Genomic DNA, 25620 nt, shown 5'->3' with positions numbered 1-25620 from the left:
CAATTAATTAGCGCCATCGCTACGCTTTGGTAATATTGGAGTACGTTCGAGAAAGAAGGAGTAAAGAAAGGTTACACAATGGGTTTACCTCGAGTATATTTCGACCTAACTGCCGACGATAAACCGTTGGGTCGTATCATAATGGAATTACGTGCAGACGTTGTTCCGAAAACGGCAGAGAATTTTCGCGCTCTTTGTACCGGAGAGAAAGGTTTTGGATACAAGGCCAGTACTTTTCACAGAGTGATTCCTAATTTTATGTGTCAAGGCGGTGACTTTATTAATCATAACGGTACCGGAAGGAAATCTATTTACGGAGATAAATTCGAAGACGAAAATTTCGAATTGAAACATACCGGACCTGGTATATTGTCCATGGCAAATTCTGGACCGAATACCAATGGTTCCCAGTTCTTTCTAACTACTATAAAAACAGCATGGTTGGATAACAAGCACGTAGTTTTTGGCTCTGTAGTAGAAGGTATGGATGTAGTCAGAAAAGTTGAAAGTTACGGTTCCCCGAGTGGAAAAACGCATCAGAAAATTGTAATTGCCGATTGCGGTCAGCTTTGAAACGTTTTACCATATTTGGAATAAACGCGTGTCTTGTGTATTTTTCATCGACAAGATGTTTTTATACATTTTTGTAAAACGTCGACATTTGGTAAAGAGAAGTGTTTGAAAACACGAAATAAAAACGAACGAGTTTGTTCGGTAAAGGATAAAAAAAACGAGAGAATCGAGTTTTCTTTCTCCTCGTCATTGCTTTGTACATTCAAGCTGTGGACATTTTTATTTGATTTATAAATGATTTATTAAGATTTTAACAAATAGCGATGAGTATAGATATACGTACATATTATATGAATGTCAGGTACATGCATACGAACAGACATACACACTTGCATACAAGAAACACTCGTAAAATAAGAATAGTGGGAAAAGTCGATGCGAAAAGATTAAATGATCGTTTGTGAAGGATAAAAGATTCGGCATCGAGTCGGGGAAGCGTACGTGTACGACTTCCCAACGATTCTACAAGGACACAGCTGAGCGTCTGTAAGGTAGAACGTCGAAATCTCCTAGTATCGTGGTATCTCATAATCAGTCAAGAATAAGCCGTAAACAGGATTAAAAACACATAGGTAGGAAGGTATGTATCTACAGAAATCAATGTACGCATATTGGTAAATTAACTACAAAGAACATGTTTAGTTCCAACACAGAGGCGAACGCTAAGAAAATTACGTACATTATGAGACAAGCGATTCCAACAGCTCGTGTCAGCTTAAATTTGCCGATGAGAAGAGACAGGTAAAATACGGTAAGGGTAGAAAATAAGGATACCGCGCTATAAACAAGCCCGTGAGAATTAATGATTATGTAATGTTCATGGGGTACCGTGGGGAAGAAGGCTGTTTTAAGAAACCACGGTAATCCGAGACAAAGCAGAACATCGAACACGTTCGAACCGATCGAGTTGCTTATCCCCATAGCTCCGTGTCCTGAAAATGTTGGAAAAAAAACAAAAAAACAAAAGAAGTCGTTATTCGATCGAATTGGCGAAGCTTCTAAAGTGGCGATTATTTATTATTAAATGAGACTAAATGCCAGATTGAGAGACGCGTGTTAGTTTGTCATGCGAACATTCATAGTTGACTGTAATTAATGGTTAATCGAGGAGAAGAAACCAATTAGTGGTTCCAAGATCGGGCTAATTTGATAATAACGTCGTAATAATACCACGTGTCGCATTATCGCATAGGAAACTAATTGGCTATTTGCGATAGCGTTATCGCGATTGTTATTCGTTATTTCTATACTACTATTTTCTCGACGATCACATCGATTATCAGAAGAGATGGTAGTAAGCCATTGTCTGTGATGTTTCAGAAAGAGTTTGATTAGAAAATTTAACCGAAATCTAACCGATAGACGGATTTATTAGTGTTGAGATTCTTGTTGTCGTTTTTGTTATCGTTATCGGTGACCATGATAGTGATAGCGGTGAAATAAGGTGAAAATCGGACTGTAGAAAGAATTACCTTGATTCGCAACGATAACGCTTGACACAGCCTCCGGTACGCTCATTCCTGCTGCGAGAAAGGTCAATCCCATTATGGAGTCCGGAATTTTAAACGTATCGCCTGTAATAATGATCGATCGTCACGCGACGATATAAAAATGAAGCTGTTTGAAAAATTACCGTTCAAATTGGTTTACCAGCTTACTAACAGAATTTACAATAAAATTGCTTGAAAATGGGCCGGTTAAATTGAGGAAATTCGCAATAAACGTTTAAGAATGTAGGTGAAAATAAGGATATCTCGAGGAACGTACCGATCACGGTGATGACCCATCCGACTACGTACGAAGTAGTTGCTATCCATATTATACACATGAAAAAAGTAAGAGGATACCAAGATTTCAATCTACTTCTCCTACAGTCGGGTATCGTGATGAGGAGAATTAAATTAATCGGCCAAGTGATCATCCACCATATCTTCTCGCACGTCGAACTTGGCCAGTTTGTCATGTTTACGATTTCAACTAGAAACCATTTGAAAAATGAAGACAAAGAAATAGAGAATAATTTCGTGTAATCTCTGCTACTTACGCGTCTCGTCGTCCTCGCCCGATTCCATTACATGGAAGTCTGTATCTTTAACGAGATCTGAAACAACGAGAACTTATTTTTCTACATAAAAATATGAAACGAACGAAGAATGATCGTACCAGTAGAAAGCAAGGGACTCTTTTCGGAAAGGTTTCTGTACTTTCTTCTCATAGTTGTTGCCCGCTTGAGGAGACCTTGGATATTTCGATTGCAACACATTACTGAAAGGAGAACATTGTTGATTATTAGAAATTTTTGAAAATGAAATTAATTGGTGGATAATTTACTTTCACTTACCCAAGATGTATAAAATGTAAAATAGTACAAGGATGACCGCTTCGTACCAGTAAACCCGACCATCCCGTAGGGTCAAAATTAATAAGAGAACCGTGATTGTATAGGCGATAGTGTCACGAGTGACAGGCCACCATTCCAAATTTAATATCTACGAGAATAAGCTTGTTCGATTAGCATCGGTAAAGTTGAAGAACGAAGGAAATATCGCACCTGTTTAGCGAATAAACCGCAACAAGCAGGTACGGCTAAAATGTTGAAGACCGCGGAACCAACGATAGTACCGACACCTAAATCTCCTTCCGTCACAAATGTTCCTACGATATTGATGAACAGTTCCGGACTAGAACTAGCCGCCGCCATAATCGTCGCCCCTGCGACATCCTCCGTCACGTTTATCTCTGAAAATGGAAATCGCTTTGCGAGCATTTGTCCTTTCGACGAGAGTAACGGAACACAAGTGCACGTATGAGTGCACTAAACTTGCACCCGCAAAATGGTACGTTATATCTGTTTGCTAGAGGATGCGTGACACACCGGTGTACGGTCAACTTACTGTCGCAGATCTTTTTGATCGATGGCACAAAGAAATCGTCGCAAACGATAGCTAGCAAGAGGAACATATAAATGGCTATCACGAAATGTATAGCTATATACCCGGATTCCCTTTGATCCCGCGTAAGTCCATCGGATGGGAATTCTTTGATCGCTGGAGGGGTACAATTGATAGTTTCGTTTCCTCCAGGCTCCATCGGTTCGACTTGCAGCAATTTTCGAAATCCTTGAAGAAAATAGGACAAAAGACTGGAGCGATCGGTAAGAGCGTGTTTATCGGGTGTAAAGATGTGTATAATAATATCGTACACACGTGTACTTGGTCGCGACTCGGAGAAGAGATAAGAAGATAGATGAATGAAAAGGTGAAAGAGGATAAGATAATTTGTAGTTATTTCTTTTGTAAACGTTTGGTTTTTTTTTAGCAGCTTAAGAATTGTATCGCGACGCGTAAGACTATACATAGATGACAGGAGTACCTGTATTACGTAACGATTCATTAGAAATTTTCATTTCTCTCTCTCTTCCGCACCCTTTGTCTTCACCCTTTTAATTCTGTTTACGATCAATGAGCAAGGAAATTATAATAGAAAAAAAAAAAGAAAAAGATATGGATTTAAAGAGGAAACTCGTTCGTCGATCGACGACGATGACGACGAACGAGTAGGAATGGAAAGGAAAGAGATCTTGTAAAATGTAAACTTACGCGCATCCGTAGGGTGACGACTTGCACTCGAATCCGTATCGTTCGGAATAAATAACGTTAACGTATTTATGTAAATCAGGTAGATCGTTGGAACGAGGATTATACTGAATATTTTATATCCAATCGTTTGCCTGTGTCTTCGCGCCATTGTAAAATTGATCAATGTCAATTAATTGAAAAGAAGCTTCGGTAATCGAATCAACGATGCGCGACGTGCCGTTCCGTGCGATACTAATTTTCATTCGCTAACTCGAACGGTAAACCGCATCGATGTTTTGTCGTTTACGAGCATTATCGGTCTCAATTGTACACAGATAAGATATTACTCGAAGCGAATCGTGACATCCCTTTACTGATAATCCGAACGGTAATCCTGCTACTGGAGCACCTAACTAATTAAATACATGTTCGGTGAAAACTAGGGACGAGGAATGGCTAACTTAGATCGTACTTAGATCGTACTTAGATCGCACGATTTGTTAAGTGCTCGCGTTGCCTGTTAGTTTCTTCTACGCATCTTGCGGACGATTGTTGTCGCTTGCACGCGGACTCGGGTTATTTCTTTATCTCATTATGCGTCAGAAAGTTGAATGTTTCTTTTTTGCGTGAAATTTCTCGATAAACGAGCAATGTATCATCGCGTGGTCGCGCTACTGTCAAAGGGATATACGATCGCGGTTCAGCGGTATCCGCCACCCTCTTTCCGCGTGAAATTCATTTCGTGCCCCCCCCCCCCTGTTTCTGTTTCGATGGAGAACATTTTCTTCCATTCGGCAAACGTTTAAGCAGGAGCTTTCGTATTTTTCCAACCGTGTCGTATAGCCGAAGCGAAGCGTGAATAGGATCGGTAACGGAACGATCGGAAAACAAGGAAATAATTCTGCTCCGCAACGGCGGCGTGTCCGAACGAAATATTCGTGCGGACGAACGGACGAACGTTCAATTTCCAAGGAAGCCATAACGACGATTAGTGCAATGACGATTTCGCATTTTGACCGCGGCACGATTCAGCAGGCGCGATGCGCGAGAGATGAGAAGAGAAGAGTCAGCAGAGGGAGGGGCGATTCCGACAAACGGTGCCGGACTTCGGAGTAGTTGTTAATGTAGTATATGTGTGACAACGGGATTGACAACATGGATACGTCTGACTTGGGAGGAGGTTTGTTGGATATATTTTGAATACTAGAGAAAATCGATGTTTATTTCACGGTAAATCGGGTTTCGGTTCACACGTGAACGCTCGATCGGCGAAGGGGGTGTGTTTCAAGAATCGTGAACGATGAAACAGGATAATAGAGGATTAAAATGATACCGGAAATCGAGGTATCGAGCAAAAAGGAAGTGAAGCAAGACCAGAAGGAAGGAGGAGAAAGAGAAGGAGGAGGAGGATAGGGTGGAGGAGGAGGAGGTGGAGGAAGAGGAACCGCAGGATAGATAGTGCTTAGATATCGGCATCGACAACAACGGAAGAACATTGAACGTAAGAAAATGTTAGAGAGAAGGAAGAAGGATAAAAAGATTCGAATCGAGTGAAAGATTGGCCAGAGGAGGAATAAGGGAAGAAGGATCAAGATACAGGATTGAATAAAGAAAAGATGGACGGATAGATAAATAGATAGATGAATAGTTAGGGTGGTGCGGAGGGGGAAAGAGGGGGTGCAAGAGTAAGAAATGGTACATTTTAATACAAAGCATTAAACATTTCAGGAGTGTCGTGTGGCATTCTATATCGCGTAGAATTGCTTGTAATTTGGTTTACAGTTGTCGTTCCTAAACACGGACAAAAGGATATTCGATCGGAAATGATCGCGCGTAGCGAGAAAAGGGTTTACTTTCGCGTAACGTTTAGAAAGGGTTCTTTTTTTTGTACATCGATGCCACTTGTTTGTTGAGATTCTTCGAAACAACTTAAATCATTGATAAATTTCTCTCTCTCTCTTCGCTTATTTCATCGTTCGTAATATTTTATGTTTATTTCTTTTTTCAAAGAGATTTGGTAAGTTAACGATCGTAGTGTAGAAAAATGTTACAACGGCATAGTGGATCATGTCGATGAACGCGTTACAATTCATTTATTCATTTATGCATCTATTCGTAAGGTAAATGGCGGTGTAGGCTGCGTGTTGTTCACATTTGTAAATTACCATCATTCTAATTTCATTTGTACCTTTGCAAACTATTCGTTTTGGTAATGCAAGAAATGGTACTCGACTGGTCGATAATAATATCAAGCAGAAAAACAAATGGAATAATTGTGAAAATTTAAAATAACTTTCACGATACTTGTACTGTATCTACATATATACGGCGGTATCGGATGAAATTAAGAGCTTCGCGCCTTTTATTTTTTTTTTTACTATTAATTTTGACGCAAATGACAAACGTCGAACAACGATCACCGATCAACGGAACTTTGATCTGTTTCTTTTTTTTTAAGAGACGCGCTACCGTCCGTAGAAGGATGAACCAACGCGTCGCCAATTAAGGAGCGACGATTAATGATCGGCAATCGAGCTCCGGTGGCCATCGTTTGTTTCCAACGAGACGAAACCGTTCGACACCGAATAGCCGAGCCACGTTATATCTAGTTTATACGACGTACATTAGACATGAATGGCATCTCCTCTGCCAACTTGAATGAGAGCAATTTAACTTCTTTAGGTTGCTTAATCGGTAGGAAGTCACATCAACTATACAGCTGTGTAACCTGTACGAGACACCAATACGTGCATCGTTTGGTTCATTACGTCGATTACAAGAAGTCATAGGAGAAAAATCGATTGTTAAGATCGACGAATAAAAGTTGGAGAAAAAAAAAAAAAAAAACAGAAGGAAATTGATTGACCCATCAAATTGATAAAGTGTCTCTCCTCGAAATATACGCAACAGCGGTGGTATAGTTGAAACTTCCTTGAAACTACCGATCAGGTTCTCCGTTAACTATTGAAAGCTACGAACGGATAGATTCCGTAGAAACGCAGTATTTATCGAACTTTTTGATCATAGGTAACTTTCGAAAGTTTATCGTGAAAAATACCGATGGCTTTGACTGATTTTCGAGTGACAAGAAACGGGGCGCCAATCGTACATTTTATCGTTGATTTATCTACTCTGTCGCATCTGTACCTACTCTGTTATATCCACAGAATATTATCACCCCCTTAAACAAAAATTTCTTTTCTTTCTACGAAATATTTTAAATCGATGTTAGATGCGGACCAAAAAATTATATCGATCCGATCGTAAACACGTCGATGAATACTGTACGTATTCGTTTATTTTGGGGTATAATTGCTCGTGAACGGTATTCGGAATGACGATTATCGTCGCTGTCGCTATACCAGGACAGTTTCAGCTCGACGGGCAAGAAATTTGACGGAGAAACAAATTCAATAGAGGAACGACGAAGGTCAGTGAACTGATTATATTTGTGCTGACCGTAGCTAGTAGAGCGAATGCAACCAATTATCGTGTAATCACCGAGTGGAGCGTGTATTCGACGTTTGTGTCCAAGTGCGCTGTACCAGCTACGCAAGGTCGTCGAAACTTACGTAATAGCCTAGGCCGAAATCGGTTAACGATACGAATTGTAATACGACCAGCTGAATCCTTCTAATCCGTCTAACATTGTTGCTTTTTATTGTGGTGATGGTGATGGTGATGGTGTTACTGCCACTTCCTCGTTCGATACAACGAATCGGCGAAAAAGGAGAAAAAGAAATTTTTATTCATTTTAACGACGATTCTCGTTTACATTACACCTGTATATCAACCTGTTGTTCAATCCGCTAACTTATTTTTCACGTTTCAGGCATAAATTGTACACCACCGGCGATAGAAGACTTTCCACATGATATTTTCAACGAGAAGCAGAGGCAGGACGGAGCCGTGGTGGTACACGTGGTCGTTTCCCTTTACCTGTTCATTGCGTTAGCGGTAGTGTGCGATAAATTTTTTGTACCCGCCGTGGAAAAGATATGTCACGGTAAGAAAATGTGTAATTAACATTGAAACTAGCAACAACGAAGCTAACCATCGAATCTCGTCGATTGATTACAGCCCTCTCGATGTCGAAGGATGTCGCGGGCGCTACCTTCATGGCTGCGGCTACATCGGCACCGGAACTTTTCGTCAACGCGATCGGCACGTTCATCACCGAAGGTGACATCGGTGTTGGAACAATAGTAGGCTCGGCTGTATTCAATATTCTCGCGGTACCGGCATGCTGCGGTATCGGTGCTGGAATGGTAAGTGTCCAGGGATCTGAACGAGACGTTTCCAGGATCTAAATACGGCGATCTAAACAGGTAGTTCCATTGGACTGGTGGCCGGTCAGCAGAGATTGTCTAGCGTACGGCGTTACGGTCGCCATTCTGATATGTATTATACACGACGAGCGAGTGGAATGGTACGAAGCGTTAACGCTAGTCTTACTGTACATCGTTTACATCGCCGTCATGTACTGGGACAAATCGTTTCAGCGATGCACTCGATTCCGTGCGCACAACGCTGATCAGTCCCTGTCGGATGATCATCGAGTCGCCGGTACAGGTGAGAGCATATCGGTAATAAATTTTAATCCGTTCGACCGATAAGAAGGAAATGTGAAGAAATTTCGTTTCAGAGGGTAGCACAGAGATTCGCTTAGCTGGTTCTGATAAGGTGCAATCGATCGGCGATCAAGCTGAACACATAGACGTGCCGTTGCAAAACGGAGGAACGAAAACTCAAGAAGAGAACCCCGAGCCTAGTAAGTGTTTTCGATTGTAAAGAAGAAAGTTGATATACGCGATACGTAGCTTGCGTTCGATACCTTTCGGTACGGAACCGAAAGGGAAGAGAAGAGAAGAGAATGAGCGAAAGTGTTGCGTCTTTTTTCAAAATTGTGTACAGATTACGAGTACGAGCTGCTGGTCTGGCCGGCACGAGCTGGATGGATAAGAAAAACAGCCTGGATTTTGACCTGGCCGATTCATTTGATTTTCATGTGCACCATACCGGACTGCGAGAAGCCTCGATTCAAGAATTGGTTTCCGGTCACGTTTCTCATGTGCATCATTTGGATTGGATCTTTGAGCTACGTTGTCGCATGGATGATCACTATAATCGGTAAGGGGAGAGATTGGTATCGGTAAAGAGTAGGTGGCAGGGAAACTGAGACTGTTCGATGTTCAGGTGACACTCTGAAGATACCGGACTCCGTGATGGGTATCACTTTTCTCGCGGCTGGTACCAGCGTTCCAGAGGCTGTGTCGAGCGTAATAGTGGCGAAACAAGGTAAAGTGGAAAATTGGGAAAATTTAATTAACTAAATCTTGGATGAATTTGTTTCTTTTTTTTTTTTTTCATCAGGACACGGTTCGATGGGTATCAGCAACTCGATAGGATCGAACACGTTCGATATATTGTTGTGCCTTGGTCTGCCGTGGCTAATTAAATCATCGTTCTCACCTACGCAACCTGGAAAACATTACATCAGTATAAACTCTGGCGGGCTCGAGTACAGCGCTATATCGTTATTGTCGACATTGATGTTGCTTTATATTGCTTTCGCTTCGAACAAGTTTCAGCTCGATAGAAAAGTAGGGCGAGCCTGTTTATGTATGTACGCGGTATTTCTGATATTAGCATCGTTGATAGAACTGAATGTATTCTTCAGGGTGAATTTACCCACGTGCCAGAGGACGGTCAAGTGATACGGTCAAGAAAGTAGAGTCGCTTAATGATATTCCACACGGTTTTTAATCGAGTCCTCTCGTACGTTACCTATGGAAACTTACGAGCAACACGGTGAACCGAACAATGCTGTTTTATATTATGCGAAACTACTTTATCTCTCGTCTCGCTTCTACCAGACTCTTTTCACCCCCATTATTCGACCGTTATTTCCTCCCCGCGCGAACCAACCGACCAGGAACAATTCATATTTCTTTCTATCTACTCGGAACCATATACCTTTTAACTCTTCTCTTCTCCCCTCTCTTATTTCTTTTTTTCACTTTGGTACCGTCTCTTTTGTCCTTTCTCCGCGTACGAGCCTACTTTCTACGTTACGATCGATTCTAAACTTTCTCGTTCATACCATTTCCATCTGTCGAATATTTTCTATTGCGCTATCGTCTAACTATCAACGATTAAGAAACATGAGTATTAAAAGATGCAACAAAGAACACCAGGAAGAAAAAGAAGAAAAAAAGAAGGAGAAGAAGAATTGTTCGTAAGATCGAAGAGGAAGAAGAAAGCTGAGAAAGAAGTGGAGGAGATAGAAGAGGAGGAAGAAGAAGAAGAAGAAGAAGAAGAAGGAGAAGAAGAAGAAGAAGAAGAAAAGAGAAGAGGAGATGTTTGTACTCTGGTAAATGGTAAAGACACTCGTTATCGCATGATATTTTCTCGTGCGTATACGCATTTCGAAAGTATGACGCGGTCGTGACAAAGAGATAAACATTTGTTGTGTTTAATTAGTTTTGGGTGACACATCGACGAAACAATAGATAAACAATTGTAACGAAAGAAGACGAAAGATGGTAGGGGAAAGAAAGGAAAGGAAGATTAAGGAAGAAAAAGTGCGCGTAACGAATACACGTCTGATCGGTATATAGCGTACGATAGCGTAGAAAAGACTGCCGCTTCCACAGACACGTAATTTTGTGAACGTTGCATAACACGTATGTAAGAAGGTGCGTTTATGTCTACACGCATTCCCGTACACGCGCGAATTGCGCATAATCGAACAAAGGTTACGTTAATCGATCATCGAGTTACGCATAAATTATGATAATCGATTAGCGAAACGTGAAGATTACGCGCCGAGTCTTTATTCGACGAAAAAGTTATTTGGCGTGTACTGAAATTTCCCGCAGGGTGGTGTGTACGTTTAGGTAATCTACGAACTTAACAAGTTTAATAATAAAGTACTGTAATAAGTTATTAAAACGAAGCTATCGATCGGTTCGTTTTTCCAAGGTAAACTTTTCTTTTCTCTAGGCCGGCGTTCGAATCGATAGCGTCGATCGATCGTTAAGGGTTTGCAAAGACGCGATGGAATACACTAGGAGAATGCGATTCCGTCTGTTGGCAATTGTAATCAATGTTTTCGAAACGTTTGGCACGATTTCAACGAAGAAGGAGTATATGTACATGTAGGAATTCGAGAAGGGAACAGGATCGGCCACGCGACGCAGATTCGTTTCAGCGAGGAGCAGAAACGCGTCGGATCGCTGCAGATTATCGACAGGTAGGTACTTAGAGGAGCGCTAGAGGGTTGCGAAAGCGGAGTCTGTAGAGATTCGGGTGGAACCGCGTCGTACGCGTTTATCAGCGTTCTCGAGAAATATTTTACGTGGCGGGTTCGTCGATGAAACGTTTGCCGAGAGGGTTGACATAGCCGGGGGGTCGCGTTATCGAGAGATTGTAACAAAGGGTGAAGCGTAATCAGAAGTGGATCGGTGTGTTGGGTCAGGTGACAGTAGGTCGAGCTTGTATTAGGTCGGTAGGTCAAACAACGTGGGCGGCCACAAAACGGTTGAAGAAGGAAGGGGTCAGTTGCACGTCACCACATCGGATCCGCAATGCGGCGTTGTCGCGGAGATTGTTACCGTTTCGTTTTCTATTCGCACACCCTTGCGCTCCCTATAGTTAACCACGCGTTTTTTTACCCACTCGTTGCAACATACACGCTTTACGCGGGCGTCTATTCCGTTTCTGTTCGCGTATACGCATGCGTTTAAGATAGGTAGATAGATATATCGGGCACGAATCTCCATGCAGGAGGGGTGCTCTTGCGAGTATCGTGCGCGATACTAAAACGCTATATTTATCCGGACCGAAACGCCTGCTCCCTTACGATAGTCGGAAGATTTAATCGCGACGAATCGATTCGTTTCCGACGAAGGGAGAAGAAAGAGTACGGGTAGGGAAAGGATAGAAAAATGATAGGAAAGAAGGCACGGCCCATTGTGGGTCACGGCGGGCCCTCGTGGGCCGTGTAACAAAAGACAGTCGAGAGAGATGTAAATAATTCTAAGGGAGGCTCGATGCGACAAATGCGGCGAATGCGCTGAATGCGTTGAATGCGACGTGGGTAACGTCATGCGCTCTGAAAACAACCGCAACCCTGTGTGTCGCGAGGAACGGCGAGAGGAGGACGGAGGGTAGGAAGACAGGGGTGGTAGGGTGAAGACGAAGGGTGCGCAGCCGCGGGCGTGCGCAAACAGTTCGGCCGAAACCGAAACCGAAACCGGAGGATTCGCGAAAGAGAAGAGAAACGCGAAAGCACGCACGCTCCTGACCTATTGCCGAAAAGGAGGGAGTCGCGGTGTATCGAAGTTGTGCAGTGTTGCTTACCACGTAGGAGGCATAACACTCGCCGTCTCTGCAATAAGATCCTAATATTTTTACCAAATTTTCGTTTCGCGTTCCGGTGATTTACATCCTTTATTTTCCACCATCGATAATTCGTTGATTCGACGAAGCCCGTCCGATATCGGTGGAAACGTAACGGTGAATCGTAGATCGACGATGCGAAAGGAAGGTGTTTCGTTAGCAAGAGGCGACAACTATTCAAAGTCGGAACAAAAATTGTTAAGATAGTCCGCGTCGAATGCTTTTATACGATCGAGCACGTCGGTTGATGCTGGAACTGGCGCGGTATCCGGGCTTGCAGTTGCGACTGAAAATCAGATCGAGGAAGTCGAAGCCAAGATCGAGAGCTAAACCGAAATCGAAAAAGTTGGGATCAAAGTTGGAAACGGAAACGGAAGTGGAAATCAACGCGTTACCATCGACGCCAAACGCTGCGATCCGAATCGATGAAATTAATCGAATTGATGGAATCGATGGAAACGATGGAAACGATCGGAATGATAGAAATCATGGAAGTTACGAAAGCAACGTCGTTGTTAATCTAGCTGTTGAATTTCCTTGTAAGCTAGTGAATCGCCGTGAATGGTGCTTCTCATAAACTCAGTCGGTCGGTTAGTGGTTGATTAGTGGTGAAAATCGAGTCGGTGATCGTCTATCCGTCTCCCTCGAGTAGCAATCGTATAGTACATATCGAAATTCATATCGACCACCCCGTTCCTCTCTATCTATCGTAACGAGTGGCATGTACTTTCTCGAAAGATTATTACCTCTTACGGTTTTTCATTAGCACCTCGATCGCAACCTCGATTATGTTACAAGATCTAGCCGAATAACCGTACAAGAACCACCATGTTTACGTTCTTTACTGTGGTGCCTAAATAACATAATAAGAGCAAAGAGAAACTAGTGCCTATAATATAAAACGTACGCGCAATAAATATAGGAAAATTTGAAAAAGTATCGGCTAACCGAAACGAATCGTTTCAGGTGCATTTAACGATCGACCGATGCTCCTCGAGTGACCCCGACGTTCTCTTCTCTCTATATCTTTGTCTCTCCTACTTTCTGTGTTTCCTTTCGATCGTAGTAAAATCTACGAAACGTGTGAATGCGAGCAGTTCGTTGACGAATTATGAGAGGCGATTGTGAGAAGCGACGATCGACAAAGTTCCCCATTTTCTTCGAGTACGAATCAGAATCGTCGTCTCGTATTTGATAGATCGATCGGATCTTTCCTGTGCGCTGCGCTCGCGTCTCTCCACGATTCTTCTGCCTTCTCAAAGACGTTTCAAATCATCATCGCTCGACGATGTCTCGTTTAATGTTGTGCAATCTTGGTACCACGTCCACGGCAGGAAACGATACGAATAACAATGCGAATACGAACAGTAGTATGGAGGATGACGACTATTATCCGCTGCCCACTATTTATCGGTGAGTGAATACTTTTCTTATCGACGCGACGCGACGAAACGCGGCGCGAAATCGAGATGGACAGTTTTGTAAGACCGCGAAACACCTGTCTATCTGGGTCAAGCGTACGTCGATCGGACGATTTCTGATCGATCGATGCAGGTGTATGCGGACAGTGGGACGAATCTCATTGTCAGTCTGAATAGGGCAATTTAAAGGAAAACGTACGATTTTCATCGGTTCGTGGTTGTAGATGAAAACGTTTGCGCGTTAATATCGAGCATTCGATCGATCCTGTCCTATTAATAGTCGGCGTATATTTTGTACGCGCAGCTGCCGTGCACCCATAGCGAGTCTGGATTGCATGGAAGAGTTCAACGGCGGTAGCGGTGGCGGCGTCGGTGGCGGCGTCGGTGGCGTCGGTGGCGGTGGTGGCGTCGGCGGTGGCGTCGTCGGTGGCGGCGGTGTCGACGGCGGTGTACACTGCAGCAATACCGCTGGAACGAAGGAACAGCTACTGACTAACTGCATTGCCGCACAAGCGCAACGCTTACAGCATCCTTCGCCAGGTATTCGCTACCGCAACTTGGGCAAAAGCGGTCTACGTGTTTCCAATGTTGGATTAGGTACGCTGAATGTTTTCCCCCACTTTCGTAGAAACGAACAGAATCGCGGCTACCCATCCGTTTTATTCCATTTCAATGTATGCTTTAACTTACATTCATATTCACAGATAATACCATAGTTTGTCACTTGTTAATCAGATCGATCGACTATCCACAGAAACACAGTTAGACTCATCCTTCTTTATGTTTTCCTCTATCCTTCTGTGTCTCCTAAATATGTATATCTATACACTTTTCAATATATCTTCTTCTTCTTTTCTTCGCATATTTAATGTTTGTCAATGCTTCTTTTCAACGATTTGTAAGCATGTAAGCTTCTCGTATGTGTTTTCATGGGAAAGGTTACAGGATAGACGAGGGCAACCGGTAAACGAAAGGTAACGAAAGGCAAAATGTGTCTAGCAATGGCTCGTTAAAGTATGAAACAAAGGAACACATTGAGAAATTACTAATTAATCGTTGACGAAAGGTAAGCGTTAGTAATAAGATTCCGATAGCGGTCGTCCTAGTCCTATGCGGAGGCGGTAGGTGAAGGAAAATGCGATGTCGTTATAGCATAGGAAAGAAAAGGAAAGGAAAGGAAAGGAAAGGAAAGGAAAGGAAAGGAAAGGAAAAGTAAACGTGTCGTGAAACCGAAGGAAGACGAGTAAGCTAACAAAGTTGCTTTACACGCGTAGGTACGTGGACGACTTTTGGCATAGGAGGATGCGGTAACGAAGAAGCTGCCGAAGCTGTGGTCGCGCTTGCCTACGATAGTGGGATAAATGTGTTCGACTTGAGCGAGGCCCACAGCGGTCACAGAGCAGAGATTCAATTCGGACGAATTTTGTTGCGACGAGCTTGGAATCGCTCCAGTTACGTCGTTACCACCAAGATATACTGGAATACCAAGTAAACGATTGCATCGTAAATTTCTCAATAATAAATTCGATACGCGTACTAAGAAAATCTTAACACAGGGCGGAGGGTCGTGGATTGTCACGAAAACACATTATCGAATCGGTCCAAGCATCTTTGGTCAGATTACAATTATCCTACATCGACATCGTAATGATTCATAAAGTCGATCCTATGTGTCCGATGGAAGGTTTGTTCACGATTAAACATCCTCGTTTTATACTACATGCATCGTCGGCTGTGTTTGTATTATCTTGTTCGGATTTCTTTCAGAGATAGTACGCGCTATGAATTATGTGATAAGCAAGGGATGGGTTATGTACTGGGGAACGTCTCGTTGGACACCGGTGGAGATCATGGAAGCTTACACGAATTGTCGTCAATTCAATTGCGTCACACCGATCGTGGAACAAGCCGAGTATCATCTGTTTTATAGAGAAAAGCCAGAACTTTATATGCCGGAATTGTACAACAAGATTGGTAACTCATTCGAATCTGTTTCTCATCGATGGCCCGATGCACTTTGCTTTCATAAAACATGAATCTCTTTTTTTCAGGGGTTGGACTGATGGCGTGGTCCACGGTCACCATTGGAATGGTTTCCGCGAAACCGGAAGACTATGGAGTTTCTTTTTTATCGAGATCTTCTTATAAGGTAACGTGAACAAAATGCGAAGAATACGGGAAATAAAATTGTATTCTTCTTCTTCTTCTCTCTCTCTCTCTTGATGATATTGACGATTCAAAGGTAGAAAGACGAGTTTATCCCGGACGATTAACGATTGCAACGTTTACGATTTCAGAATAAGTATTCGTCGTTCAGTTGGACAGAGGACGAAACGCAATCTTTGTACAAAGAGGTGCGTACTTGAGTTGACAAAGGTAAAGGTTCCTTTTGTCTGTACTTAAGATGAATGGGATCATTTCGGTGTTTCTTTACCCGGTGTTTCAGCAGGAATACGGCTGGAAAGAGAAGTCTGGCGACGAGGAGACACGGAAATATTCCGACAAATTACGGGACGTGTGTGCACTGGCCGAACGACTCGGTTGCTCGTTCGGCCAGTTGGCCATCGCGTGGTCCTTAAAGAATGAAAGTGTTCAGTGCCTTCTTCTCGGTGCATCAAACATAGACCAACTGTACGAGAGTCTTCAGAGTTTACAGGTAATCTCTCCTAGATATTTCCTTTGTTACCCTTTGAAATTTTACATATTCTTCTAGCTTATTCCAAAATTGAATGCCAACATAATGAGCGAAATCGAAAGGATTCTGGACAACAAACCAGCCCGACCTCCGATGATCTCAACCCTGGCGCTTAGATGACAATCAATTTGCCCCCACGGAAGTGGTGGGGGCTCTCTGGAGGATGGAGCCAGCCCGAAAAGCGAGGCTGCGAACAGTCAGGATCAAGAACAGACCAAGGAGCTGACTGGGAAACTACCATTTTGCGAGATACAATGAAACTGCATTCACACGTTTCCATACGTCTATGCATATTTTCATGTTGCTCTGAATCGAACTGGATGAAAAAAACAACAGCCGATCCGTTCGATATACTTAAATACTTGTATAAAGCAAATCGATCCGAGCCAAGTCGGGTCAAGCCCGAAAGAAACTTTCGAAAATCCACGCGATCGACTTGCGCGTCGCGCCATGCCGCGAATACACCACTTATATTCGCATTAATCAATCGACAATACTTACGGTTACGTTAACGGTTACAATTGCGATTACGACTCGCGACGATTTTCACTTACGACTTACGACTCCGTGACTTTCGACTTACATAACACTTTCGACTTACGACTTACGATTTATAATTACCATTACCGATCACGATAAATACTTATTAATAACGGTTATTAGTAGATTAATTCCGCATACGATTATCAGTTTCTAATACAGTCGTGAAATTTGTTTCACCGATCTCGGTGATACGAACGGAGAAGAGATTTGAAAACGATTCGGTAATTGCCACGTTAATTATTATTATCGTTGCAAAATGATACGACGAATCGAGATTTTCTATGAATCGAAAAATCGAAAATATTTATCCACGAATTCACTGTACAAAGTGTTCATTGAAGACGGTAGATAGAAGATATCGTAGGATCTTTATTACAATTCTGTAAAGCGCGAGTACTATTGCAAATAATTTTTTCAGCTTTGAATAATTCATTCGCACCGTTTTATTGTCCGTTCGATCGATGAACGGCACACAATTGCACATTAACACTTGCATACATATCGCGTGAATGAAGTACATTGCTTAAGACGGGCATAATCGAATAATTCGAATCGATGAGAGAAACCGTTCAACATCGAGGATCGTTACGGGAGTGTAATTTTGCCGCGCAAACACTTACATGCACCCGTACTTGTTAACAAATTGAATACGAGTATCGCGCGATTGCTCGTTTCCCGTTGTACAGAGAGCATTTGTTCGGCCCTTTCCTCGTTAATGCAAAGGACTAAGATGGATAGCTAACCGATTAGCTGACTGGTTGATTCGACGTGGTGAAATAGCTGGTTAGCTAACTGGACAGCTATGTTAGATAGGTAAAAAGTACGTAGGCGGATAGACGCGTAAATAGGTAGATGTACGTAGTTGCGGTAAATAGTTAGACGATTATGTAAATATATATATATAGATGAAAAGTACCGAGAGCACGAACGATAGGATCACGCGGAACAAAGGATAAAGTATCAAGATTTCACTTTCCACGCATTTCGTACGAATCGGATGGATCCGTAACTCGAGCGAATCGCGCGAAAAGCTGTCTCGACTCTCGCAGTCGACTCTTTGAATCCAAACCGTCCGTACAAAAAAAATGGGCAGCGTGTAACGCCGCGTGAAATCGATCGATGAAAACCGCATCGTTGCTGAAAAAATTCGATTTTTCGATAGAAGCAACCAAGCGAAGACAGGATGGTCGGAGAGAGATGCGAAAGAAGAGAAAGAGGGAAGATACTTTCGATCAAGAAGAAAGTTACAGACAGCCATCGCATATTAATTAACAATAAGTAAGACGAGGAGTGATCATTGATTCTTCAACGATCCTGATTACAATACTAATTGTTGCCATCCCCTGAACGTTTGGCATTTTTTAAAATCCCAGGCACGCGTTTCGATGCTCGTCAAATCGATTTCAATAGCCAATCGATCAACTATCATCAACAGCAAATGCCGTCACTCGTCACCAAGTGCCGATCGCGTTACCAACGTCGATTATGCTAATTGCTCGAAAATTTTATTCTGACGTTAATAATCGATGGTATTTATATCGAAGTAACATTAATTCGATAAGTACCGTATTTACCGTGACACTCGAACGAGCGAACGGCTAGCAAAGCTATAGGATCGAACCGATTACAAGATATGTACATATATTCAACTGCCACACGGTCAAGCGTTTCGTCCTTTCGTCCTTTCTGTTTCAGACCAGCTGGTGCGAAGTTATCCTTAACGGTATACGAAATGTCTCGACTCGTGTTTTATTTCACGCGCAAACACTTCATGAAAGATGATAATGATAACTGTAAGTGCTTTCAAGAGAACAGCGAAATCTCAGCTTTGTAAAAACGATCGAGTCGATGGAGGAGCAGTTCGGAGAATCGAGAAAATCGAAAAGTCTCGCGATACTGCGAAAGAATTTTAATCGTTCGGTAAATAAAATCGAGCTCGTGTATTACGTAGAGCCAAATGGAAAAGAGTTGAAGGAGAAATGCTGTCCGGGAGGCGACGTTATCTCGTCAGGATCGAAGATAGAGAGAGTAATCGAACGAGTCGAGAATGATTTGTGATTTTATTTTTAAAAAAGGAGTCGAATCTAAAAATCTTGAACGACGAGATAGGACCTTTTTTTCATTTTTTTCATTTCCGGCCACTGTAAATTTCGTCAAGCCAATTATCGGCTATCTTATCCAACGATTGAACTTGTACGCATTAGCCATCGTCGCTTACACGACCACCAATCGCGTTATCGTACAAGCACGTTTACGTGAAAATATCTAAAAGAATGGTGTTAATCGCGATACGATCGATCGAGCCGGCCTCAGTCGAGTTTCGATCTGACCTTCGCGTCCAATTGACTTAATCGGCCATTGTGTCGCAAACGATAAGCGATTAGCTTAAGCACCGCGCAAACGAGAACATAATTCAAGTAAATTTCAAACTCTAATATACCCACATCTTATGAATTTCATCCACTGTGAATCGTGATACGCGAACGAACGTATATACAATTAACAACTTTACAATTTACAATTTGCAATTTACCTACCATTTACAATTTACAGCGGTCAGGTATACGGGCAAACGCGATCACTCGTCAACGACACGTAATTACACGTACCTACCTCGCTTCCGTTACACGATACCAGCTAATCAGATTGGACAGAAATAAAAGTATTTAATACAAGTAGCCTGTTTTATACGTGGGCGCGTGTTTATTCAACCTTTATCCTGAAACGCTGTGAAAAAATCGCTCTAATCCAACGAGCCGATATAGAATTTATTGATCTTGTTGTTGCTGCTGTTCTTATCGTTAATCCGGTGCTCGATCGCGTTGCCCACGTTTCTTCGATCCGCTTCCCATCGGCTACTTTCTTTTCTCTGACTTTCGAAAGAAAATCAAACAAGTTGATGTTCAGAGAAACGCGACGCGGAAAAGAGATGCTATTAATTAGAGTAACAACATTTTTAAAGTCTTTCGAAAACTTGTACCAACTCTGTAAGCAATATATTAAATACTTATTAGGGGGACTATTTTGAGGGTATTCAATAAAAAAAGAAAAGAACAGGCGTGTCATCTTATAGCTCGTTCTTTATGCCTTCCAAATACTTTGTTGTTCTATCGTTTAGTTTTCCTCTTTCTCTTTTTCGCTATAAATGGCTGTACAACAGCCAACGCTTGCGTTTTTAATTTCCTCCTTACTCGAGATATTTTTTCGACCAGCAATATTTCAACTTTTCATTCGCAATAGCGAACAATCGAGTATTTTTTAAATAGAATTTCAAGCAAAAATGGTGCGCAATCGACTTCCGTTCTCGTTGCGCGCTATTCTTTCTAACAAAGTAAGTACCTTTTACTTTCGACTCGTCAAAATAAATTATTCTCTATTCAATATCGTTTGAATATGCGTCAAAATCTTGATTTCTTCCTTCGATCCTGTGTTCGGTTTACCTTTCCAAGTAAGTAGATGAGTTAACGAGCGTACAACTGTTGCATACCTATACTTATCGTGAAACAATGTAAGAATAGAAAAAAAGGTAAAAGAATGAGATAGAGATACAGCGAAAGATTATGTACCTTGATAACGTGCAAATGATTCTCGTTTAGGTTGACGAGCGATTCGATACCGTATAAAACAGGCGAAACGGCAATCGTGTTAGATTACCCCGGCATTATGTCAAGTACTTATATAAATAAGTATTTAGGTACTTACGTGCGAGCGTAACGAGATAAAAGACCGAAGAAACTAATTGTTCGTTTCGTTAATCGCACATCGGTAAATTAACCAAGTAAAATACATTCATTTCTACAAGAATGGCGAACACCAAGAATATCGTGTACAACAACAGACAGATTAATCCCACTTTTTTGTTCAATTTGAAGCCGAAGAATGCTATGACCGCGTAGAGCGCGATTATGCAAATCACGATAGAAAGTACGCTGTAGGACAGAGCTCCTGAAACGATTTCCACGTCTTTCCCAGACATCAGACACTTTATCGTCCATGGTAGACCCAGGCATAGCAAGATGTCGAGAATATTTGCCCCCAATGTATTGCTCATCGCCATGTTTCCGTCACCTAAGCGGACAACAAAAATATCGTTCAACGATCGATAGCGCCGGATTACTTCCGCGCCAGTGAATCCTCGGCCAACTGTAAAGGAAAATAGAAAACAAAAGAAGAAGCACCGCTTCCCTGCTTACCCTGTCTTGCTAAAATGACAATGGAGGCCATCTCCGGTATATTTCCTCCGGCAGCTAAAAACGTAATGCCCATTATGGAATCTGGGATTCCTGCGGTGTCACCGACCACGGTCATCATCCAAGAGACAAAATAGGAAGATAACCCGATCCAAATCACGCACATGACGAACGTCAACGGATACCATTTCATCAACCGTTCTGTTCTGCAATCCGGTATCGTCGCGAACAGCAGAAATTTCAACGGCCAACAGAAGAGGAACCAACATTTCTTGGTCAGAGATCGTTCCTCCGGCCAAACGAACGGACTTGCTGCGAATAAACGAAGACGCGTTCATCCTATTCTTCGAGAAGGATCTTCTAAACGAAATAGTATAATACCTGCTTCCGAAGGTTCCGCCAATTTCTCCAAAGATCCTTCTCCTCCGTTCTCCGCTTCGTTGCCTCCGTCCTTACGCTTTTCCGGATGATTTACGACCGAATCGTTCTGCGATTTGTACGATTCATTGGGAGTCGAGTTGTTACCGTCAATGTCGAAACCTAATCAATCAATTAAGCGGGCTCCTCTTACTCGCTTTTCTTTCGATTCGAAACGGGAGATATGCATATATGTAAAAGTTATACTCCATGTACCTACTTACGCTTCTTTTTGGAACTGGAACAAGAGGTTTCGCGGTAACAACCTAGGATACTTTTACCGGCAAACAGCAATACTAGATAGGCGAAGAATAATACTAGCAAGCTGACGGCTTCGTACCAAACTATCCGTTGATCCCACATTATTAATACCAGCGTTCCGACAGATATCACGTACATCGTGCAATCCCGTGTCAATACGCGCCATTCCAAGGAGATTGCCTATGAACCGGGGTGACATCATTAAGCAAAACGGAAAAATACTTAATTAAAGCGAAAGATGTTTATCGTCCTTTATCGGACGAAAACAGCATCGTTAAAGAAAAAAAGATAATCGTTTGATCAATATGCAGTTAATAAAATGATGAAGCTCGGCTTAACTTGGCTTACTGTGAATTTTTGTTAAGCCGAATTACGAAGTTCGTTTGAGCAAGATACCAAGAAGAATTCGGGGTGTCGTATACTTACACAGAGAGCCGTCAACGCTCCGCAAGCAGGGGTTGCGAAAGTATCGAAGACCGCGCTACCGACCACGGTCCCTGCGCCCAGATCCGATTCGGTCAGGAACGTTCCAACCACGTTCACGAACATTTCCGGAAAAGAGCTGGCCATCGCGAGAAATGTCGCGCCAGCAACGTCGGTGCTTATGTTCATGTTGGTACAGATAAGTTCGACAGACGGTAACAGGTAATCGTGGCAAATGAATGCCGTCAACACGAAACAATAGAATCCAAAGAACGCGTGTAACACCACTGCCCCTTGTCGACGTTGCTCGTCCGTGAACAAATCCGCGGGAAAATCATGAATCGAACGATCCGTGCAATTTTCATTTTCCTCGGTTAAATATGTTCTCTGTTCCCCTTTGTCCAACGGTTCCTTCTTTACTTCCCATATTTCTTCCGTTTTTCCAAATGCCGCACGAACCGTCTGCGACAAATCATCCAGAGACGATGACCCTACAACGAAACCTTTTTCTCCTCTTTATCGAATAAACGAAAATTACCGAGAGTGCTTCCGAAATCGTGATACAAGCAAACTGAACGCGTCTTCTCCTGGAAAGGAAAGAAGTTACCGGTTTCTACCTTGTTTCGCATTTCTAACAATCTTACTTATATCACGATAATAGAAATAATGAAAATTACTAAAAGGAAAATAAACACGCTCGTCACTCGTATCGGCACGTATCGTTCAAATTGCCGGCCAAGTAATAGCACTCACCGTTTTCAGTAAACGCGTAAGTAGCCGGGAAACATATTGATAACGCAACGATACACGCGCAACATTTAGAGAACTGTATATTCATATCGCGGTTCACTATTTCAATTATATGAATTATAGTCGGTCGAACGACAATGTTCGACACACCTTTTGTTAAAGGAGTAGACTAAACTACTTTTTCAGAAACAGCTTACGTATTTATGGTACATTTAACTGATTACGCTCCCTTCCAAACGGCCATCCATGTGCCGTTATTATCTATTTGACCATCGTCGACGTTGTCGTCGTTGTCGATAACAATAACGAGATTTGATTTTAAAACCGGTCGTTTGCAAAACATTTAACAAACCGAACTGGAATCAGCTTTTTGATTTTGATGAGCGAGTCGCCCGCCACGCGCACATTAATTATTCTTCCACGTCCGCCTGCTTGCATTTTCTTTTCTTTCAATTTCTTCGTCCAATATCAGGATTTCATTGAAATCAAAAATGAAACTACATTCGATTATATATAGAATGGTTGTATATTTTCCTCGTTTCGTGCTTACTCGTTTGTTTGCTGCACGAATTATTATCAAGAATTATAACATCATTTCTCTTTTCTGTTGCATCCTCGCAATGTACATTAGTTGATCGCATTTTTTCAAACAAGCAATTCACACATCATACATACGTACATACCCACATTACATGTATATTACATATATGTAACGATACAACCGCATCGTTAAACATTTCTTTAACGTTTAATTTACAAGTATAAAAACATGTCTGTAATATTCGTACATTCTTGTAACATGATATAATCCGGTTACACAAATCTCGTAAGACGCGTACGGTTATCGCGTGTCAAGTAACGAGATCATGTACCGTTTGAAGATTCGCGATCCCACGCACTTGCGTTGATTTGCTACTTTACTACATCCTTTTTCGACGATTTGCTTCTACCATAAAACGCGTCTAAGAACAGCCCGGCAAACACTATGAACGTGCCCAGCCACTGTTTGAACGTCAAAGTATTACCAAAGATCAGTATCGAACCTAAGACAGTGAAAAACTTTCTGGTCGTCGTTATAATGGAACACGGTAACGGGCCAAATTCTGTAACGGTCAAAAATATGAAATATTGTCCGAGCGCTCCCGTTATAGAAAATGTAACTATGTGCCATACGGTGGAAGGATATCTATGTAAAAACTGGATGAATTGAAAAAGTTCTCCGGAAGCTAGGATGACGATTCCGCTGAACAATACGGACCAAAAGTTCATGTTCAACATCATGTGTCCAGACTTGGAACTATGCTCTGCTTTCATTCTTTCCTGTACGGCGCTAGTTAAACCGTCCATTGTCAGGGATAATAACAGCAACAGTTCTCCAAATGTTGTTTGACTCTCTGTTTGCTTCTTAGATGGATTGACATCTTTGTACATGAATAAAGCTACTCCAATGACGACTAAGAACACAAACAAGTATTTCCTAACTGGATATACCTGCAAGGAAATTGGACAAATTGTTACAAATTATATTTCCTTGATAGCTGTAACAAATGAAACATACATAGAATCTTTGTAGTCATTGGGTTAATAGTTCCAGCTTCTGTTGATCAATGTTCTTGGGTGGAAAAACAAGTTAATACAGGATTAAGGAAATTTTCATCGCAGGAAATCCTTAGATCAAAATGAAGAGAACGAAGGATGTGTTAGTGGGAAATATGCAACATTTTCGAGAAGAGCAAGAGAAGAAGGGGTTGAAAACAATGGAAACAAAGAAGGAAATAAAGGAGACACAAGCGATACCTTATTTCCTAATAGTACTCCGAGTATCATCACGGGAATCGGTTTACCGGCTTTTCCGATTACTTGCGTTGGATAACTAACAAATTGCAGGGCCATAGTACTGCACACCATCGCGAGTAAATATGTGAGGGAAGATGTCACATAATACGATTGCGGAGTAGTGTCTTCGCCCTGTTTCAACACCGTAAGTAAAGTAGTCTTGGCGAATAAATAATTAATTAAACATTGGAAGAAAACAAGAGAGAACATATAGGTGAATTTTTCACCGTCATCTCCATACTGTCCTCGAGTAATTTTTTCTTGCAACATGCCAAAGTAGAAATAACATACGAAAATACCGACAGCACAAAACAACAGTTTGAAACGTCTTGAGGAAGTCATTATAATTGTACACGCGTCTACGCGTACTCCGAACTGGCCACGAGTTTCCTTCGTCTAGCGATATTGCTACGGTCATAGGCCAATATCACGATAAACAGAAAAATATTTTAGACATCCTATGCAAGTGACAGACACATGGTACGTGGCATTTAACGATAGGTTATGTATCGCGCGACGGCGAATCACGC

General features: G+C 42.1%; 6 protein-coding genes across 13 annotated transcripts; 3 read left to right on the top strand and 3 right to left on the bottom strand.

Annotated features, from left to right (window-relative positions):
• The first annotated feature begins 78 nt into the window (after window positions 1–78).
• On the top strand, window positions 79–7008 carry LOC117600791 (peptidyl-prolyl cis-trans isomerase). The gene has a single exon (XM_076692850.1). It carries the CDS (start codon window positions 79–81, stop codon window positions 571–573), a length of 495 nt encoding a protein of 164 aa, XP_076548965.1. The 3' UTR covers window positions 574–7008.
• On the bottom strand, window positions 1171–4320 carry LOC117600778 (sodium/potassium/calcium exchanger 3). 2 transcript variants are annotated; one of them, XM_034316662.2, is made up of 9 exons: window positions 4173–4320; window positions 3468–3692; window positions 3125–3312; window positions 2915–3062; window positions 2737–2838; window positions 2618–2674; window positions 2341–2550; window positions 2046–2147; window positions 1171–1505 (listed from the first exon to the last, which is right to left on the bottom strand). In XM_034316662.2, the coding sequence occupies exons 1-9, from the start codon at window positions 4318–4320 to the stop codon at window positions 1171–1173; spliced, it is 1515 nt and encodes a 504-aa protein (XP_034172553.2). The 2 variants fall into 2 exon arrangements, with proteins under 2 accessions (XP_034172553.2, XP_076548957.1); XM_076692842.1 differs by lacking the exon at window positions 3468–3692.
• zyd (sodium/potassium/calcium exchanger zydeco) lies at window positions 1218–9896 on the top strand. 4 transcript variants are annotated; one of them, XM_076692845.1, is made up of 8 exons: window positions 1218–1324; window positions 7984–8157; window positions 8232–8419; window positions 8480–8723; window positions 8797–8922; window positions 9066–9281; window positions 9348–9449; window positions 9525–9896. In XM_076692845.1, exons 3-8 carry the CDS (start codon window positions 8240–8242, stop codon window positions 9866–9868), a joined length of 1212 nt encoding a protein of 403 aa, XP_076548960.1. In that variant the 5' UTR covers window positions 1218–1324; window positions 7984–8157; window positions 8232–8239; the 3' UTR covers window positions 9869–9896. The 4 variants fall into 4 exon arrangements, with proteins under 4 accessions (XP_076548960.1, XP_034172555.1, XP_076548959.1 ...); XM_034316664.2 differs by lacking the exon at window positions 1218–1324 and adding an exon at window positions 5202–5331; XM_076692844.1 differs by lacking the exon at window positions 1218–1324 and adding an exon at window positions 5569–5652.
• Window positions 9897–10043: 147 nt separating this feature from the next.
• Hk (potassium voltage-gated channel subfamily A regulatory beta subunit hyperkinetic) lies at window positions 10044–24468 on the top strand. Of its 3 annotated transcripts, none has more exons than XM_034316667.2 (9): window positions 10044–13967; window positions 14280–14515; window positions 15250–15463; window positions 15532–15659; window positions 15743–15949; window positions 16027–16124; window positions 16273–16329; window positions 16422–16631; window positions 16689–24468. In XM_034316667.2, the coding sequence occupies exons 1-9, from the start codon at window positions 13843–13845 to the stop codon at window positions 16788–16790; spliced, it is 1377 nt and encodes a 458-aa protein (XP_034172558.1). In that variant the 5' UTR covers window positions 10044–13842; the 3' UTR covers window positions 16791–24468. The 3 variants fall into 3 exon arrangements, with proteins under 3 accessions (XP_034172558.1, XP_034172557.1, XP_034172556.1); XM_034316666.2 differs by having other exon boundaries at window positions 14280–14572; window positions 16425–16631; XM_034316665.2 differs by having other exon boundaries at window positions 14280–14572.
• On the bottom strand, window positions 20965–23392 carry LOC117600777 (sodium/potassium/calcium exchanger 4). 2 transcript variants are annotated; one of them, XM_034316661.2, is made up of 6 exons: window positions 23258–23392; window positions 22508–22995; window positions 22045–22261; window positions 21785–21943; window positions 21407–21715; window positions 20965–21281 (listed from the first exon to the last, which is right to left on the bottom strand). In XM_034316661.2, the coding sequence occupies exons 1-6, from the start codon at window positions 23340–23342 to the stop codon at window positions 20965–20967; spliced, it is 1575 nt and encodes a 524-aa protein (XP_034172552.1). In that variant the 5' UTR covers window positions 23343–23392. The 2 variants fall into 2 exon arrangements, with proteins under 2 accessions (XP_034172552.1, XP_034172551.1); XM_034316660.2 differs by having other exon boundaries at window positions 22508–23007; window positions 23258–23362.
• Window positions 23774–25616, bottom strand: meigo (Solute carrier family 35 member B1 homolog meigo). Its single transcript, XM_034316675.2, has 2 exons — window positions 25052–25616; window positions 23774–24745 (listed from the first exon to the last, which is right to left on the bottom strand). The coding sequence occupies exons 1-2, from the start codon at window positions 25430–25432 to the stop codon at window positions 24167–24169; spliced, it is 960 nt and encodes a 319-aa protein (XP_034172566.1). The 5' UTR covers window positions 25433–25616; the 3' UTR covers window positions 23774–24166.
• Window positions 25617–25620: the final 4 nt, after the last annotated feature.

This window comes from Osmia lignaria, chromosome 16 (genome assembly GCF_051020975.1).
Source record: "Osmia lignaria lignaria isolate PbOS001 chromosome 16, iyOsmLign1, whole genome shotgun sequence".
Taxonomy (NCBI): Eukaryota; Metazoa; Arthropoda; class Insecta; order Hymenoptera; family Megachilidae; genus Osmia; species Osmia lignaria.
This window is presented reverse-complemented; position numbering and strand designations above follow the sequence as displayed.

What these genes read in the sequence shown, in the direction of transcription:
- meigo (XM_034316675.2), bottom strand. Translation starts at nt 25,432, where the DNA reads ATGACTTCCTCAAGACGTTTCAAACTGTTGTTTTGTGCTGTCGGTATT. An exon ending in GAGTACTATTAGGAAATAAG is followed by an intron (nt 24,746 to 25,051) that starts GTATCGCTTGTG and finishes ATTTCCTTGCAG; the next exon opens with GTATATCCAGTTAGGAAATA.
- LOC117600778 (XM_034316662.2), bottom strand. Translation starts at nt 4,320, where the DNA reads ATGGCGCGAAGACACAGGCAAACGATTGGATATAAAATATTCAGTATA. An exon ending in GAGTCCCTTGCTTTCTACTG is followed by an intron (nt 2,675 to 2,736) that starts GTACGATCATTC and finishes TCGTTGTTTCAG; the next exon opens with ATCTCGTTAAAGATACAGAC. An exon ending in CGTTATCGTTGCGAATCAAG is followed by an intron (nt 1,506 to 2,045) that starts GTAATTCTTTCT and finishes CAACATTTTCAG; the next exon opens with GACACGGAGCTATGGGGATA.
- zyd (XM_034316664.2), top strand. Translation starts at nt 5,283, where the DNA reads ATGTGTGACAACGGGATTGACAACATGGATACGTCTGACTTGGGAGGA. An exon ending in GCGGTATCGGTGCTGGAATG is followed by an intron (nt 8,420 to 8,479) that starts GTAAGTGTCCAG and finishes CGATCTAAACAG; the next exon opens with GTAGTTCCATTGGACTGGTG. An exon ending in TCATCGAGTCGCCGGTACAG is followed by an intron (nt 8,724 to 8,796) that starts GTGAGAGCATAT and finishes ATTTCGTTTCAG; the next exon opens with AGGGTAGCACAGAGATTCGC.
- LOC117600777 (XM_034316660.2), bottom strand. Translation starts at nt 23,342, where the DNA reads ATGAATATACAGTTCTCTAAATGTTGCGCGTGTATCGTTGCGTTATCA. An exon ending in TTACGCGTTTACTGAAAACG is followed by an intron (nt 23,008 to 23,257) that starts GTGAGTGCTATT and finishes GAGGAGAAAAAG; the next exon opens with GTTTCGTTGTAGGGTCATCG. An exon ending in TTCCAGTTCCAAAAAGAAGC is followed by an intron (nt 21,944 to 22,044) that starts GTAAGTAGGTAC and finishes TTGATTGATTAG; the next exon opens with GTTTCGACATTGACGGTAAC.
- LOC117600791 (XM_076692850.1), top strand. Translation starts at nt 79, where the DNA reads ATGGGTTTACCTCGAGTATATTTCGACCTAACTGCCGACGATAAACCG.
- Hk (XM_034316665.2), top strand. Translation starts at nt 13,843, where the DNA reads ATGTCTCGTTTAATGTTGTGCAATCTTGGTACCACGTCCACGGCAGGA. An exon ending in CCGCTGCCCACTATTTATCG is followed by an intron (nt 13,968 to 14,279) that starts GTGAGTGAATAC and finishes TTGTACGCGCAG; the next exon opens with CTGCCGTGCACCCATAGCGA. An exon ending in GGAATTGTACAACAAGATTG is followed by an intron (nt 15,950 to 16,026) that starts GTAACTCATTCG and finishes TCTTTTTTTCAG; the next exon opens with GGGTTGGACTGATGGCGTGG.